The sequence below is a fragment of the Typopeltis vanoorti genome, chromosome 14, assembly GCF_054136105.1.
Source record: "Typopeltis vanoorti isolate ZY-2024b chromosome 14, IOZ_Tvanoo_1.0, whole genome shotgun sequence".
In the NCBI taxonomy this organism is placed as follows: Eukaryota; Metazoa; Arthropoda; class Arachnida; order Uropygi; family Thelyphonidae; genus Typopeltis; species Typopeltis vanoorti.
In genome coordinates this window covers 39385756-39405450 of record NC_143562.1, presented here as the reverse complement: position 1 = coordinate 39405450, position 19695 = coordinate 39385756, and the positions used below count along the sequence as shown (strand labels likewise).

The 19695-nt window shown below is 32.8% G+C and overlaps 1 protein-coding gene across 1 annotated transcript in view; it reads right to left on the bottom strand.

The window, feature by feature from the left end:
* The window catches only part of LOC150099382 (proprotein convertase subtilisin/kexin type 4-like), a 58477-nt gene that overhangs the window by 14221 nt on the left and 24561 nt on the right, over positions 1-19695 (bottom strand). Inside the window, exons 6-9 of the mRNA XM_090403615.1 lie at positions 19432-19493; positions 12826-12914; positions 3177-3349; positions 1361-1609 (exon numbers count right to left, since the gene is read on the bottom strand). Of these exons, the coding sequence (XP_090259741.1) occupies positions 1361-1609; positions 3177-3349; positions 12826-12914; positions 19432-19493 (573 nt within the window). The remainder of the gene's footprint in view (positions 1-1360; positions 1610-3176; positions 3350-12825; positions 12915-19431; positions 19494-19695) is intronic.

Genomic DNA, 19695 nt, shown 5'->3' with positions numbered 1-19695 from the left:
TATCTGTTTTTTTTTTTTTCGCCACCAGGATACATAACTAAACAAATAGTTCAAAAACTATTTGTTTGGTTATGTATCCTCATAACACTCATCATCGTACATTATTCACGATTGAGTGAATACCGTGTGATTTCTCAAGACAAACATTGTTCCGATACGTAAGCGAGGAAAAATAAGAAACACAACTTAAGTGTGCTATTTAATATCGTGATGATTGTTATTATCATCATTTTAAGTACTTTAAATACAAGCTATCATTATGTGTTAAAACTATCCCCCGTTTTATGACAAAGCGAATTATCGTACAACGAAGGAATATATTAATAGTTTTCTTGAATAAGTTGGGGTTGCATTTATTTAGAAAAACAGCATGGGGAAAGCTGTTTCGAAGAACAGAGAGGGAGAAAAAATGAAGAAAGAACAAGATGAGAAGTTGGCTCGATATGTTTGGAGTTGGACGCTGTACGGATGTCGACTAGTGGCTGCTTTTGTATTTACTTGTTTAGAGGAAAACATGGTAGAAAGTGTAGTGGCCAGTTTGATGAAACAACGTCCATGAAAATACCTATATAAAAAAAAAAAAGTCATAATGAAGAAAGAGAGCTCCTATGAGAAACGGACTACAGGAATTCTCTGAGGAGGTTTCTTAGATTGCATCACTCCAAATTTGAGAACGATATTCTTAAGTTTGGACGGATTTCGGATTTATAAAGTGTTAAGAGTCGAGCAAGAGAAATGTTGTGTTTTGAACGAAAATGAATGCTAAGTTTTTTTGCAGGCTAAGGAGGCTGTGGATGTTGTCATATATTTGTGCAAGGATAAGCTAAATGACAAACTGATCCCGGCTGGAAATTTGAATATTATCAAAAAAAAAAAAAAAAAAAGCGAGAAGCAGTATCATTCTGATAGGTAATAAGACAGGACTGTATTTTAATAAAATTGAAATTCACTAGACTATCTTCTCTCCCAGCTTAGCAATGGAAGATTTCGAAGGCTGAATGAAAAAGAAGAATGGAGATTACTGCCATCAGCAAAACTAGGGATAGGATTTGAAGTTAGAAGACCATTGATATATGTTAACATACATCCCACCCATACGCTTCCTCCTATACTGGAGGAAGAACATGGACAGAGCCCTGGGGTAAAGAAATCTGATGAGAGGAAACCAATCATCACAACACTCAACGAACAACCAGAGGTAAATGGCAACCCATGTAATAGTTTAACGACTTATTTTTTAGGAAACATTATTTTGTATGGGTGTATGATGTTTATGCGATAACTTATATATACGAGTATTTAAAACAATCCACTGACATAAGTATAGGCTGAAATATTTCACAGAAAAACAGTTCTTTACCACTTTGATTTTACTGCGTTTATCCTCCGTGCTATCATTACTAGGTGGCGTATGAGAACCTCCAATATAGGTCGCCGCCAGAACTGCAGCACAGGGTTCGGTGTAATAAGTGCTCCAACCAGTTTCTGTAACAGCTCCAAATGTGATTGTATATATGCTAGATGCGTAGCCATCCAAGTTGCAATTGTCATATTTGTTGCCTCCATTTCCTGCTGCCCACACGTAGATAACCCCTTTACCTCCGCGACCCTGGAAGGTTAAATAGGTATTATCATAAATATCTACTACTGTATTAAAATATAAGATAAATATATTCGAATAAAGAGTTTTATCTAAAAATTTATCAACAAAATTTCGTCTATGAATATAAAAACGTACGAATGAAGAGAAAAGAAATATATGAGCTGAACTGCATGCATTCAACAATGGAAAACTGTTTTGTGTAATGCGGATGACTAGGGAACACACACACACACACACACACACACATAAAATCATACTTTTCACACTTTTAAAAAATGATTTTTTTTTGTAGTATTTCTTATGATGTCCATGATGCTTACTTTAGGTGGTAAATGAATTTTATTATTGCCCGGTGTGAGACTACAGCCCTCCTTATTGGAAGCTTGAAGCGGCTTGATAAAGGTTCATGTTTGGTCTCTAGAGCATGATTTTTGGATTTTGGTTTAACCTTTAGTGGGTAAGATGCAAAAAAAAAAAAAATATATAGGATTCTCATTATCACCGGAACTTGCCTTCCTCATAAATAATTTCTACTTTATATACAGTACTATGATTTCGTTTATTGTCATTTGTAACATAGATTTGTATCAGATGTCTGTGTAGCTTTATGGCAACGTTTCTGATACTGTAATGCTAGAAGAACCACTTGAAAAGTTCTTCAAGTATCCGACTAGAGGAACTTTTTTAAACTCTTTTAACAGGTGGTTCCTAAGTTAGTTAATTTCTTCACAAGCAAGTCTATTTTTTTTTTTCCCTCCTGAAAATTTAACACTGCATATTAGAAAAATCGACAGTAGAACTCACAATACACAAGTCCAAACAACCCAAACATTCGTGTTTGGGTTTTCAGATTTAGAATCACGAGACCACAGTTATCTGTTATGCTCTTTGTCCCCATGTGTTGTAAATTTCTGTAACCATAGGCTCAGTTATCGTATTCGGCTAGGGGTGAGGATCGGTTCTACCTATTTTTAAAAGCTCTGCCTACACCCATTGAGAAATAAAAAGGCAGTAGGCAACTTATTCAATTTTTGTTTAATTATATATCGTTTAGAATCATTGACTAATTCTGTATCAAAAATTATGATTTTTAAACCAAAAGTGAGAACTCTTGAGAAATTTTAGTAGAAATTCCACATATCAATTTGAATAAAATCCGTTCGTTCAGGTCAAAGTCGTATACGAATTGGGACAGAAAAAGAAACCTAACAGCTGTTATGATGCGAAAAACATCGACCGAAATCACTATTTGATGATTCCAGAAAATCTTTAAATATCCCTTTATTGTTATTATTTTGTTCATCCTATTTACACGAATTGGTCTGATTTGGCCAGTAGTAACTTTTTTTTTTATTTTAAAAACGTTTGATAGTTTCTAATATGCTTCGAAAAGTTTCTTTATTTACTAGTAATATTTTATGATATATCTATGATGTTTATTTAAGTCGGCAAACAAAGTAGAACAAAAAAAAAAAAAACGAATATTAAACTGAGGAGAAAATTCAATGGATATTTGGGAACGCAAATCAGAATAAAGTGAAATTTTTTTTTTCTAAATAAAAAATAAATTTACCTCGGTAATACCTTTAATGAATGCGTGTTCTGCTAATCTTCCTGGTCCAGCTACATGTTGCCCATCGTCCACAGGACCCCAAGAGGCACTGTAAATATCTACGATATTTAAAGCGTGGGTCAATGCCATTGCTTCCTGAACATCAGTGACTGGACCGTCTAATATTCGAGTACCTGCGATAAAAATCAGAAAGAGATATCAATCGGAAATTAACTAAGATTTATAGATAAATAAGAGAACAAAAATACCTTCCAGAAATGGAACAATGAATATTATTAAAAACAGAATTTTTTAAGCGTTCTAGCGCCTGAGGCAAAAATTACCTAGAAAGATAATTTTGAATATCACCGGTCTCAACATTTCAGACTGCTCGTATTTAATTTATAAAATAGTACCTAAAGGCATTCCAGAAGAGTGACGATCCCCTTAATAAACTGGTTTTTCATTATAATTATGCTGTGGCAGTTATGGCCAGGAATATATTAGAGCTACTAATTAGGTGTATGTTTCGGGATAAGTTTGTCTGTTTTTCCACCGAGGTTCTCAGAGAAAGATTTCCATTAAGACCAGCCAATTAGTATTAGTCGAAAAGGCTTAGGAAAATCTTACCTGTCCTGGCTGGAATCTAACTGCACCGTTGATACATTGAGAAAAAAAATCATTGCAGTTCACACTAACTTTTAAAAAAACCAAAACGTATCAAAATCTGATTTAGAAAACACCACGTGCAAAAAAAAAAAAAAAAAAAAAAAAAAAACCTTCCTGCTGCGTAAGACGAGATGGTCCCTGTGACTTATTTTTCTCTTTTGTCAAGAATTATTTTTACTGTTGCACGCTTTTATAAAACATTTTTATAGTAAAATATTTTTGCTATAGTATTTTTCACTGCAATTTCTAGATGGGAAAATTGTAAAGCTATTAAAAATACAATTTTAAAAAACTACAAAACTCCATAGAACTTACACTTTGCTGTACTGGTGGGGAAAAAAGGAAATAAAATTAGAAAAAGATGAAAAAAGAAAAAAAATATTTTTAAATCATCATAGATAATAAATATGTGGAGGAAGGCGAATGATTCTCAGTTCTATAAATTTCAGGGACTAAAAAAAAAAATTAAAAATTGAAAAATTATGGATAATTTTATTTATAATTTTCTAAAATTTATAATTTTAGAAAATTATTTTTCTAAAATAATTTTAACGTTTTTAAATTATCTTAATGTTATCTACATTTCGTCTATTACTATATTTTATTATTTTCATTCAAAGTTTATTTCCCATTTTAGAAATATTAACATAAAAATCGTAATAAATGAAATCATCGCGGACTCAAGTGGAGCACATCTGTTTAAATTACATGCGTCTTGACAGCTTTAACTATTTCGTATGCTTTCTTTTTTGTTCTGAATACTTACTGCGTAATAGCGAAGTTGTTGGCGTTTGCAAATTTCTGACTGACCATTGAAATAGATGGCTCTTTGATGGCGTTTTTCATTACGAAAACGAATTTGTTTTTAAATTCGAACGAACGACCATTACATTGAAGCATAGTGCTGGTCCAAGTGTTGGACGTTTTTGTTATTTAAATATAAGCTGCGAAGGTTCAAATTAATGAAAACAGTTACTATTATTTACTGTATTAATTTTATGATTGCGTATACAACAAGGATATCAAACTATACATAGTAAAAATTCTCAAATATGTCATATAAAATCAGCATGATTTTTGACAGCTAATTTAACCATGTGACGCTATGGCCTATATACTTATTTAAACATACACCGTATTTCCTATTCTCTGTTTGTATTGACTGATTTCATATATATTTGTAAAATACAAAACACGAACTATCAAAACAACAAAATGATTACACGATATCACTGTACAACTACGCGATCAACAGATGCTTCCAGAAACTTAAAATTTTCTATAAATTGGCAATCACTAGGTCTCCCGTGGTATGCATTCGAATAACTACACATGCAACTACCAAGGACTGCGGAAGTAATAAGACCACACAGTATTACTCATCTCTTGAGCAATACGGCTGTAGTTAAATTCTAGAAATGCATTGTTGCAACCTTCAGCTTCAAATCCTAGTAATACTTATTCAAATAGTTTTGATCGCTGACATTGAACCTGATCTTAATAGGATAAGGTGATCAGGTTTATGTTCACTAGCTGCTATGTTTACTTAATGCAGGTGTTGTTCTCAATGAAGGTGAAACTTACGTTGCCAAGAGAGACAAGTATGGAGATGATTGCAGGCTATCATAAAAACGTTGCCTTCTGTAATAGCATTCTTGTATAGTGAAGGACAACAACTATACTAACATCATTTTGTTTTGCCTAATTTGCTGTAAGAAGATTTTTAATTAAAATTCTGACTAGTGTTTCAAAAGTTATAGAATGTTTATTGCATTCGACCTTTTCTCCTGGTGAAATCAAAATTAAAACTATTCGACAAATTTTAATCTTCTTTTTAGCCTTTTTCATAAAAATTTTTGGATATATGTCGAAGGACTTCCAATGTCATTTTCCAACCACCTCAAGTAGATCCTTTCATCTGTTCTCCAGTCTTTCTTCTACTCGTAAGTATAGCAGCTTGCAGAGTATACTTGAAATGAAGTTTGCGGATGCATATGTGGGAGTTCAGTGCACAAGTTCTTTACCTTCGCTATATGCCCCTGCTTCGTAAGTTTCCTTCACTAATTCAACTGTGAAAGATAAACAAACAAACAAAAGAATACTAGAAGTCACTGCAGTTATAAAAAATCTCCCATAAAAAATAAAATAAAATATATTTTTATATAAAAATATTAAAAAAAAATAACACTATAAATCCCAAAATGCAAAAATAACACCAACATTTCGTAATAAACACCACTTACAAGAATCAGAACCTGACCTGTTCTTCTTAACTGAATCCTAACTGCCATCCTCCACGACTACAGCCCATTTCAGCTTTTCCATACACGTAATGACTGATGGCTTCCGTAGGAAAGGCGAAACATGTGCTATTGTCAGATTAGACATCTCTTACCAAAGGTTATTAGTTTAAACCTGGAATCCCAGCTATATGATCCGCTAGCTCATGATTTCCTTGCTTCGCTTTATTGTTCACTATTGTCCTAATGCTGACTATCTTGATTATACATGTATATATCAGCAGCAGCAGGAGAAGGATAATTCGCCAGTTCATGAAACGAAATGAACAGCGTCCAAGGTTCATTTCGTTTCATGAACCGTGGACACGATCCTGGAAACGAAACATGACAGTATCCACCTTCACGCTTTGATAAGAAGGGCAGTGGTGTTTCACTAGGCGATGAAAGTCATCTACCACCATAGAGGTCTAGTTGGAATTTCCTCCATCTAGGGAAGATATGCTTACGAGTATAAGGAGGCAAAACTAGCCTCGCCAGAGTTTCTTTTTGTAGAAACAAGCCAGACCACAGGAAGGTAAAATTGACTTGACTGGGAGAGGCTATATATTACTCATCGGGAAAAAAAAAAAAAAGTTTCGTAAGGACTAATACCAAATTTTCTTAAAATCCATCCAATCAGAAACTATATATAACTTGCGTACGAACAGACCCAACAATAATAGTTACGTATGTATTTGCAAAAAATATTGCTGCTAAGACCATCAAACTTAGAATTAAAAAAAAAGGAAAAAAACGTAACCCAATTGAAGATCTTCTTGTTACTTGAATTCATATTTCTTTCCCAAGCAAATGTCACGTGAGTTAACCATTTACCACAGAGACATCTTTAGCTGAAATATTTTGAAATATATGTAGATAAATATAAGTATATATGAATAATTCAGTGAAAAATGAACCCAATTTAATCGAAATATGGATAAATAGAAACATTATTTTATTTTACTGAGTGTATGTGCCTGCGTGTGCGAGCACCTGTGAGTAAGCACAATAAATTCCTAAGATCTTCTAGGAATTGAGGAATATTGAGGTATACGATTGGTGTATTCCTCAATACTGAATAAGTGTTGACTTATACGAGATATATGTACTTTACATTAACAGGCAAATTAGATCATAGTATAACTATAAAATGGCACGAAAGGAAATGTAGTGATACTCTAAATTGTAAATGTAGCTTAATCAAAAAAAAAAACAAAAACCGTCAAGTATTTGGGCCTCCATATCGATAGCAATTTGAAGTGGAATTCCCAAACCACTTTCTTAACAAATAAGTTTAGGTTCATAATTAACAGAATATCCTATGTAAGAAAAATTTGTAAATGCAGCATTCTTAAGATGTTTATACTATTCCTGGGTAAATTCTTCACTGCAATATGGCATTACCTGTTGGGGAGGAGACTATTGTAACAATCTGCTTCCATTAATAAGAATACAAAACAGAAGAATTAGAGCCATAACCAGTGGTGAGCTATGGAAATCGCACCGTTGAGCTTTAAAAAAAATAAATAAAAAAAAAGCCGTATTTCACACACAATTTCATAGAAAAACATTTTTTAACTATAAAATATAATAAGAATGGAATCTTTTATAAACTTTTATAAAACATTTGATTGGCTACCAGAAGGGAGAAGGGTAAAAATAGCTCATGCGCTTATTTTATTTTCAAACTATGAACCCATTCGAAATATATTATATTCTACTTGCATATATATGAAAAAACTTTCTATTAACCATAATACAAGTTGAATAGTATAATATGTATAATTTGTATACCTGATGTGTATAATAAAAACTTAAACTGTTAATAAAAAAACTGTTAAATTGTTATTCAATATTTATAGCTTGGTGATACAACAGAAAGAATTAACACTCGTATTATGTACCAGCAATATTTCAATTAATTTGGGAAGGTATTAATTAAGTTAAAAAAAATCCATTTTAGGTGAATTTTTCTATGCTATTTTTTAGAGACATTTCTCAAATTACATAAACACCTCTTGGAGATCAGATTTTCGTCCCTTAAGTAGGAATGCAAGTATTCCTGGACTCTGACTGGACGGTCTTTATTGAAATTCGGAATTTGAAATTCATACGTAAAATTTTGTCGAGCAATCTCAGATTTTATGCCAATGGGACCATTTGGAGGGTAGAAACGTTTCGAAATCATATATATATATATATATATATATATATATATATATATATATATATATATAAAATTTCTCTCTGGTTCAATTTTGGTTTCAAATCATTTTTATTGGCAAAATGATTCGTACTGATATTTAATAAACTTTCCAAAGCTTTTTCTTTTTTTTTTTTGTTTTAATCGAACGATTTATAGTGTCAGAATTGCACAATACAAAATTATGTCTGCATTATGTTAGACAGTGTTAAAATAAATGCATTGTTTATTTGAAATGTATCGCTATTCAACGAAGCTCTGAATACCATATATTTGCTACAAGCGTCAGGAAGAGTTCTATCAATTCGACGAAAATATCGATAATTCGAATTTGTTCTGAAAATTTTGAAATGTACATATGCAAACAATTATAAGAGCTTGGTAATTACCATATACATTTATTAATTTCTAAAAGTGATTCAAGAATGACAATTCATGCTTTGAGTCTTATGAAGCCGCCGAACTTGAACGATTACGAAAATAAAAAATAAAAAATAAAAAATTCTGAAAGCATATTAATGTAACATGCTAATTATTTTATTATTTTATTTGTTCACAAACACCCGAAAAATAACATGTAACGTAATTCCTGAATGTGCTCTTAATAATGTTCCCTAGATTTTCTTTATCGGGTACAATTGTATCATTTTATTTTCTTATCAGTCACGTGAAAAACGATTGTCTGATAATGTAGTGAAGGTAGATCTAACATCATTGTTTAGCTGATTATCGAACTTAAAATGAGATCCGCCGATTCTTACGTAGGTGCGTTCTACAGAATGGCCAGCACTTCCAAGAACACCTTAGATCAGATATCTTCCAAACTGTAAGCCGCGACTTTGTCATAAGCACGTGCAGAGTGCTGTCTACATAAACGACACACTATTTGTGTTCAGTGCAACGTCAGCGATGTATGTGTAAATGTACAAGTTAAGAATGCCGCGATATTGGTAGTTCTACCTTGAAAACCAAGCCCCTCCATTACAATAAATGTTTATATTTTTAAATGTACCATAAAAGCAGAAATTGGATTTATCATACACTTATCTTCTTCTCATCTTTTTCTTACGTGTTAGGCTCACTGATCTGTCCTAGCTAAGTCATTTGATCTCATATATCTATTCTGGTCTCATTTCGCCATTGATTGAACTTCAACATCTTCCTTGATCTGGCTCACACTGATGAGACCTCAATAAATGTTGAAAACGATTTGGATAGTGGCCTTCCCCATAATGTTATATTAAGGCAATAAATATGTCTACATAACAAGTAGACTAGTCATGAAGATATTTTATGCAAACTTTGTTTGCTTACACTTTGACAAAGGATTAAAACATGAATTTAATTTCTTGTCAAGTATAATATAATTCTTATCTGTATAGTTTACTGTGTCTATAGATTGCGCATATTTCTATAGCCCGTTTTTATATGTTTCGGGATAAAAAATTTCCTTCCATCTCCGTTTGAAATAGCAGGCTACCTCATCTTCGTTGAAAAGATGAGGTAGCCTTCATGATAAAGGTTCATTGCGTCCTAGACGGAAGAACCTTTATATTCTTACTCCGGACTTTCCAACCAAAGGCATAGTTGATACCAAATGATCAACGGCAGCTCATTATATTGACAAATTATTAGATTTTTAGATTGTAATAACTGTATTATATTAAATTTTAGTCATAAAATAACATAAAACATATCTATTTGTAAAAATTTACACAAATAAAATACTTATTACGTTAATTATTTGTGACGATTATTGATAAATAAAACCGGATGCGCCACTATATAGTTTCAATTACTTGTACAATATTTGAAAATCACTGTCAAAAACAGTGGTTTTCAAATATTGTACAAGTAATTATTATCATTGTCTGTCCTTAAGACTGGTCAGATTTTGATAAAATTTGGCATTAAGATAAAATGACATTGTGATCATTGATTTACGGATACGCTCGTATAATAACATTTAATTTTTAACCATTCTGCATAGTTCAAGTAGCAAAATCCAATGTAAAATTCAAAGATAAGATGGTTTGACAAATTTTATCTTAATGCCAAATTTTATCAAAATCTGGCCAGGCTTAAGGACAGAACAATGATAATGAGCGTTCATGTATGATTGTTGAATGTATCTCAAAGCTCAAAGCACACAAGGAATTGATCTGAGATAAGCATAAAGGAATTTCGCTTCTGACTTCGGATCTTATTTCTAATCGACTCACACACACATTCCAGCTTTGATCACCAAGGCTTGGTGCTGTGGACTTAAAATAAAACCCGTTAAATAAAAATTCGTAGAAAAAAAAAAAAAACTTTAAATGTTCTAAATTTCACCGACATTTACTCGATCAGAATGACGCTGACGTGTGCAGACGAACAGACCGAATAAAGCAACCTTGTGACAAACGTACATAAAAAAAGGATCTAAGAAAAGAACAAATGAATAATATCTAACAATAATATTTAAATATAGCATAATAAAATTAACTGGATATAGTTAATTACGTCATCTTTATTAACTAATAAATAATTATGGTTTTAGTTAGAGTTCGAATCACGTAATGAATGATTTCAAAAAAATGCAAATTTATTTTCGGGTGTTGATTGTATTAAACATGCAGAATTTAATTTGTCCACTACTTAATACATTTTTTCTTTTCTTTTTTGTCTCCCACTCTTATTTAAGAAACAAGACACGACTCTTTGATCACATTATTTGGTCATTCGCCTCTGGTGGTTTCGCCATTGTAATGTCGAGTAGGAGGTTTGTAGATGTCTGCTGTGGAATGAAGCGAGTTCAATTTCCTTTTAAGGATCGCAAACAGTGGTTTATTGACTTCGAAGTAATTTCCTCGTGTAATTCATTTATTTTATAATTTGTACGTTGCTGTTTTATGTGATCTTTTAATTGGCTGCACTCTTTTTGTAGCTAAGGATATTTATTGATAAATAAATGAGACGCAATTGGCAGTTACATTTTACTCATTTAAGCAGGTGCCTGCATATGCGTGCTTTCCACTTAATGAGGACGAATTCATAATGGGAAAGTTCTGTGACGTTATCCTATATCTGTCTGCGCAATCTAGAAAGCTCGCTTAATGCAATGTCAGGTGCAATAAATAATATGAGATTATTCACGCCAGGGGCGTAGTCCGGATTTATTTTTGGATATCGGATTTTTTATTTTTTATTTTTTTGTATGTGTGTGCGCGAGCGCACGTGTAATACTAGCATATTATATTTTCTACTGCGAAAAAAAAAAAAAATAAAATAAATTATAAAATTTACAAAATATATACGTATGCGAATTCCATCCACGAAACATTACAAACAATCAATAACGCTAATCCTCGCCCAGGATCCGAAAAGTATAAATTAATACAGTATACATTAGAAAAAAAAATTTTTCTATTCTATTTTTTCTTTTCAGAAAACAAGAATTTTCTATTAATGGTAGATTATTCGTTCAGTAGCTGCATCTATGTCATTCTTCACTTCTATCATGTTATCCCACTCTGAAAACTGCTTTCCCCACTTTTATTTTCACTCTCTTCACACCTGGTTCCACCTCTGATAATTCATATGATAAACAATCAGTGAGACAACCTTTGACACTAATCTAATAACCACTGAAAGTTGCTGTTCGCTAGAAACTTAACGCATTGAAGAAATTCCTTTAACGGGCAAAATTTAGCAGTGCATAAGAACGTGCTTAGCACTTCGAAAGCAGCTATGGAAAGTAAATGGTGTCTCACGAACCATAGAAACTACATACTTTGTTGTAATAAGACTCCTTTTATAAGTTATCTGGATTTTGAATACGACTACAAGTAAGATGCAGTTTCTAATTCCAGAGTACAGAACGAGGTCTAAATTCAACATTTCATAGAAATAAAATCTAATACTCGTATGTGTGTGCGCGCGCTCGAGTTTTTTTTTAAGTACAAAAATGATCAGAGAGAATCATAAAAAAGAGTTTTTAAATAGAATTTTTGCATAGTGGCACCATTCCTGGAAATAACAATTAAACTTCGAACTGTTTTTGAGGAGAGTTGGCAAGCAAAATAACATGCGCGTTTGTAATTGCATCATATCTATTTGTCTTTCCGTCTGTCTACGACTCTACATGAAGCGGGTGAACCTTAATATTTAAGGCTTTGAGGGAGGAAAATGTCCAAATTACTTCCGCTGGCGTACTATGATAAATGGTAAATAAAACGAAAACGTTACTTTCTTAATTCGAAATAATTATGTGATCATAGAACAATTACGTTTAATGGGATCACATCAAAATCGTTTTATACAGGATTGAATGATGCGAACATAATAAACAAAATTCACGAATATTATTGTAAAAGTATCTGTTCTCCTTCCAATGGCGTCAGTATCTGCATTCTTTTTTTAAACCACTCAGATCATTTATATTTAACCTCTATGTTTCACATACTATTATCTAGAACTATGTTAAGCTGTAACAACAGGGATACATGTTCTTTATTCGAACAGAGAAATAAATTACCTCCAACTTTTGCCTCGTAAGCTACTCCAACACCGCAGAAACTGTTGTTGGCCACTGCTGCTATAACACCGGCACAGTAAGTTCCGTGGCTGCAATTAAAAAATCGTAAAACTGATATTAACATGAAACAAATAACAGCCTACCTAAAATAAGATAAATATATATAATTACAGAACAAGATGATGACTTCGTGTAGAAATCTGTTTTCTTAATCAGAAAATAGGACTTCTTTGAAGTCCTTGTAATCTTGTCCTCTTGCTTTTCTTGTTAGTATTCTACACTGGGAGTCTCTTTTCTCTCCCGATGTTGCCTCAATACTTGCCACATTTTTGTGGACAATGCAGCAGAAGACTGCCAAGCTAGTCGGTTAAATTATTATTACGTTTTGTGGTATTTTTTCTTCATTATTATGTATATAAACTATTACACTTTTTTTTCTTTTTTTTTTTTTATAAAATAAAAAAAGATAAGAGCCTTATGCCCTATATAGAAGATAACTACCGTTCAAGAACCTTCAAGGAAGCAGCTACAGTCGCCCGCACAACTGAAAACCTAAACAAGAATCAAGGTCTAACCTTACCAGAAATTTGGAAAGCTTTAATTAGATCATTAAACATCAAAGAAATGAACTTTCATGACAATTACATCATGAGTCATAACAAATAAATCACGTTCCCGAGACACGCGCATTGTCTCGCGCAATACTAATTTTTGTATGAATTAGAACCATCAGTTATAACCTAGTCTGTTACCTTCATATAGTTTACTAATTTTGTATTCCCTGAAGATGCCGATAGAAAAATTGGCGAAACACGTAGGACGATAAATTAAAAGCCACTTGACTAACATGATAACAAAAGTGTAATAGTTTATTATTACGTTTGTTCTCCATGAATAGGCACCTCATGAATATCACCGCAGGAAAAGCAACACATTTGAATCAAGTCGACACAGAGTAAGTGAAAAACGTGTCTGAGAATACGCATGCATACGTCTTAACAATCATTAGGAGAACAAAATTGGAAAGCCGAGGCTAATATAGAAGGCAGTAGTTCAGGTGGAATTAATTGGAGATATTAGAGACCAGTAAAATGGGAAAGAATGTATATATATAAACAAATGATTATTTATGCTATGCTACTGGAAGAAGTGATGATATAAATACAGAAACGTAGCAGTAATTGTTATTAGAAATCACATAATAAATAGAAGTTTGTAATAGAGGCTTTATATTTCTGATTTATAGATTTTAAGCATGCATTTGATTCCATAGATAGGAATACATTCATTAAACTCCTCCATGAAAGCAAATAAACTGAAATCAGTGCTAAATAATATACACCAAACATAAACATAAAATAAATATTCGATGCGTGTTTATGTAGCAAATGCAATTATCAAATTAATGTGAAACAAACAAAGACCACGATAATTGAAAGCGATGCCTAAAATTGAAATTTAAAAAAAAAAAATAATAATAATTAGTTACTAGATTAAGTGATTAAATTCAGTTATTCAAGAGAATGAATGTAGTAGCTCAAGGTGAAATTTTGTAATTCTGTGATCATCCTAACATTGTTACGTGGGAATAGAAAACCAGATTCTAACAAAGAGATACTTGAAGAAAATAAATGACACAGACCCCAATTCACATAGGAAGCTGTCAAAGATCTTAATCTCAAATACGAAAAAATAATTACGGAAGAACCAAAATGACGGAGCTTAATCAGTTTGGCCATATGATGAGGATGAACTAACTCAAAAAAGCTAATGTCAGAATAGATGAGGGACACGAAGAAGAAAAGTTGTGAAAGATCACAACAATGAGACAATAATCAACTAACTACAGAGAATTAGACAAGAGTAAATGGAGGAACTTTTTCTTATGGAAAACATAACCATAGGAGCATAGTAAACAATTATGATGATCTGCTGTTCTATTTGATTTTCATTTTCAATTTAAAGTTTAGTTTTAAAATAAACTTCATTTATTTATAGGTGTTGTCACCTGCGAAAGCTCACAGTTTAAAAATAGGCTGAGGAATTTTAGGATGAGAGGACTGTTGCTAAATTATAACCTGAAATTCCAGTTTTTGTCTAAATCTAAGGTTTCATACAGATCTCGTATGTAAGACTATAAAAAAAATTCTTTTAGTTTATTAGTGTGTTTTTGTTAATAAAGTATGAGTGAAATGTACACACTAAGTTTCTATTTTGCAGCTGTGAATACATGTTCACCTATTTTTATTGTATATTATGCAGCTGTGAATACATGTTCACCTATTTTTATCGTATATTATGCATTGGGCTTGTAAGTAGCATCCGTGTCATGCTAGAGACGATCAGAGTTGCAGAATTATGACCATGGTAACCGTGAAAAGTTTAAAAACACGAGCGTGCTTTATTCTGTATACTATTTTGAAAAGTCTTGATTTTCAGAACAGAATATACTTTCAAAGGCTTGTGAAAGAATATTCTATTCTGAAAATGTTATGTAGGAAAATATGCAGTAATTTAAAGTGGAATTTCTGATTATTTCCCTACATAACATAACATAATAAAGAAAACATCTGAAGGTTTTAGAGAGTTTAAAGTTTATAGTGTACGCATATTTATAGTGTAAATAAATATGCGTACATAAAAAAAAATCGAATCCTCACGCTCTTTCTAACTATACTCTTACTTAATTTCCATGGATGACGCCTATTCCCCCCTGCACCAGTCATGAACTGAAAAATGTCCTCTATCAATCCTATGAAACTCTTTTAGTAACGTATGTATCTATCATATCTCCCATTTCCACCTACCAACCGATTTCTGTAACCCACAAATCTCCAATCTTTCCTTATAGTGAGAGTCCTGTAGACGTTCCACCACCTTGCTCACTCTCTTCTGGATGCGGTCAACCGCTTCAGCATCTCCAAGAAAGTCAGATGACTAGAGCTGTGCACATTAGTTGAAGACCTTATCAAGGCCTTACAAAGAGTTATAATAACTTCCTTATTTCTGTTTGATCGAGGTTCGTCGTGCTGCCTACTTCGCATCGCACAACAAGCTACTCTAGCTTAATGTGATGAGTATAAGGATATATTTTTTTTTTAAATCTAAAACATCGCTAATGTAACGATATATTGTAAACATGCATATACTTATACGCATACGTCATTATGCCATTCTTTCATGTTTCTAAAAAAATCAAAATAATGGAATTTCTCTTTAAAATCGCGGGCCCCCTTCAAGATATACTTTCGGACCATCATCTAGCCTTCTGGTCTAGAGTTGTCCATACTCAGGTTTTGGCCGGTCGCATTAAAATTAACTTTTCTACTCCTAATTAATCCAGTGCTACTGTCCACTAATTAAGTTTTATTAATGCGCAATGCATAATTCTATATTATAAACACCATTAATATAGCGTATTTAAGATTTATGTGTATTAAAACTAAGATTGGCGTGGTTGCAACCAAGACTATAAGAAGAAATCCTGCAATCACTGTGGAAGACAGGCTAACTCACCTTCGGTTGAAAAGTCGTTAATGAAATGTACATGGTATTCTTTATAGTATAAAGATTCGAACTTTGGTTCTTCCATGAAGAGCAATATCGCGTCTTTCTCGAAACGGCTAAGGAAGCGCAAAAAATAACAGCAAAAAATATAAAATAATACTGTCATTTGCTAGGCATGTTACACCATAGGAAACGAGTCAACTTCCAAAGAAGTAAACTATTAATTTTTACATCTATTTTAAGAGCAATTTATCTGTTATTTTTTGGCTTAGAAGCTTATATATAAATAAATGCAAGAATAATTTGTATTCATGTAAAGTAACCATCTTGGTGAATTGGCACATTTCTTTGGAATACAGTATACACGATAAATACAGTATACACGAGGTATTATTGTTTTATAACCGAACTTCAACAATTGTGGAAAATTTTTTAAGGTGAGAAGGTGCGTTACAAGCTTCCTTGTCGGAAACTTGTCGGAAACTAACAAATTCTAAAAAGAATATGTTAGTGAAGTTCACGATAAAAAGCATTCGACACAGTTTTTATAATCAAAATGCAGCAGTTCGGCAGTACAGTATTTCTCAAATTGGGCGTGTTCGCACCTTTAGGGAATGACTGTTATTATTTCAAGTGTATTGTGTGAATACCACCCGCAAAAGGTTGATAACCTATGGCACACTTAAGAACCACGAATAGGATAAGAATTACATAATCGGGAATTTCCCTCTTGAGCCTAAAAACTTTTCAAGAATCTTCGGGCCTCGCAAGTGGTTCATGAAAATGTAATCAGTTTTGGTTTAGTTGAGCATTTGCTCGAGGAATGAGTAAAGAGTTTTTTTGGTGGGGACACACACACATATATATATATATATATATATATATATATATATGTTATATATATATATATATATATATATATATATATATATATATATATATATATATATATGTTAAACCTACGTCTAAGCAGAAAAGCTAAAATGCATGTCTGAACTGAAATGATGAGACTTTAGTAGTTACTGGTAACATTCATGAGAATGCTTTCTAGAAAAAAAAATTACTTACTAAATTGTACTGTAACATTTAATTTTAACTGACAAACTAATGATGTACAATTGTACATATTCAACGTTTCAGTAGTTCAGGCTATTATTATCTAGATACTTTAAGAACATATACACTCAACGAAGAACGTAAATGACACTGCCCCAAGAAGTCGTGCTTGATGTTAGAATAAGAACCGCTTTTTTTTCTTTACATTAGAAGCTGCTAAAGCAATGAGGCAAAATTTATTTAAAAGTAAACCATCATTTCTGTTGCAACTAAAAGGATTTTGTAGGGTTGTAGATGATCTACAACCAGTAGATTGTAGATAATCATCACATCACTCCTAGATTGCCATCACCCCATTGAAAACGAATAATGACAATCTAGTCCACCTTTAGTGCATTCAAAATACAACTCTCTTTTTTTTTACAACAACAACAAAAAAGACTTTAGTTCGTTAACCTGTGCCTAGCGTTGATAATGCTCAGCTTATAGTCAAGATAGAATTCTTTACTCATACTGACACTTACCTCTAGCCTTTTCTGGGACAAACATGTTACTTCTATAGCATCGGGATTCCAAAAAATTTGGCATTCTTTCGCACACAAGACTTTACTTTTCATCCGCTTTCATCTTATTCAGATGCCACCTGTGTCAAAAAGAACTTTAAAAAACCTCTGCCTTTGCTGGAAATACTATTCTCGCTTTTGGATGGTGCGCCAAACACCTCTAAAAAATGTTGATGCTGTCCACAAAAGGGGAATTCGCATAATTGATGCGACTTATGTGCATCTCCAGCCACTGTCTCACGGATGGTCAGTTTTCTCATTGTCTCCTCTACCGATATAGAGGAGACATTCACCTCTTCACCTCTACCTTATTATGTCCGCATTTCTGCTAAATCTACAATAACTATAACCTCCAGCTCTTCAAAAAAGAATATCAACAAGTTACTTTTCTCTTCACCCCTTCCTACACACGGCATTTATTGCTATAGGCTTGCGGCCTCTCGTGTTTGGGGATGGGGGGGGGGGAGGGCATTCGGTGGAGAAACACAACCCGTACTGAACAATCGTTATTGCTTTAACAACCCATTCTTCTTTTTTTTTTTTCTTTCTTAAGCAACACAAAAATAACAACAGAAAACGAGCATTCTTCAAGTGAGTATTTGTTCGTCCAAATGTTTATATAATATAACGCAAACGTAAAAATCCTCGAGAAAAAAAAAACACTAACATAAGTATATGCTTCAATTGAATTTAAAGTGTGTGTCAGCTCTCGCGAGCGGTATTAAGTTACAGCAGTAGCAAACATTGCGAATGATAGTTTGGAATGTAAAGCTTTTTATTTATTTATTTTTTATTTTTTTGCGGGAGAGTGAACATGGTTAATGTGAACACCGTGTGTAGTCGGCATACATCCAACTTGTAACTCAGTTTTTTTACTATATGCGCTCCATCATTTCCGGTGTAACTGCAGCTACAGCGTCTGTGATTTTATCTTAACTCTTGCAGTAGTCACACCAATTACGTAACCTCATGGGGGAACAAAATCTAAAAGCAAAGTTTAGACTACGAGATAGCCAAGAAAGTGGCCACCTGGCAGTCTTGAATTCTTCACACGATCGCTTATTTAAGAAATGGATATTCAAAATTTTGTCGCAGTGTTGCTAAAATGAAGAGATGCTCATATAGCTGGAAAATTATAACAGGAGGCCTCAGAGCAAAATCCTTTAACTTTTTTTTTAATGTACACCACGAGTTTAAATGCTCCTAATATCTAGAGACATCTTCAGAGGAATAAATGAAAGTAGCACATCTTCAGTTAATATAAAAATAAACATAGGCTAGTAAAAAAAAAAATCATCATTATATTAATATTCTGAGTAACAATTTTTGCTTTTAAATTTATTTATTTCATGTGCCATTTAAATGCCCATATGAAATTTATAATTTTAAAAATGTTAATAAATCTTTTGAGTTTATGTAAGCTTTGCTTCCTGGAATTCGTGTGCTAGAAAAAGAGAGAGAGAAAGACAAATACCCTTACCTGTTTTCATCAAGTCCAGTATCATCTTGCATTTCAACAAAGTCATAGCTGAGACGTGCATCCTAATAGAAGAGGAAAGACGGCTCGTTAAAATTTGATCTGAATGAAATGATAGACAAAAATCTTAAAATGCAAAGAAATGTCAGTGTTTTATAATTCAGACGTTAAGTGAAGAATTACAGAACTATGAACCCGAGTCTCCTACTATTTCATACAAGTTCGCAGTTCTCTGTGTCATCATTCATACGGCCATTACTTTTAGAT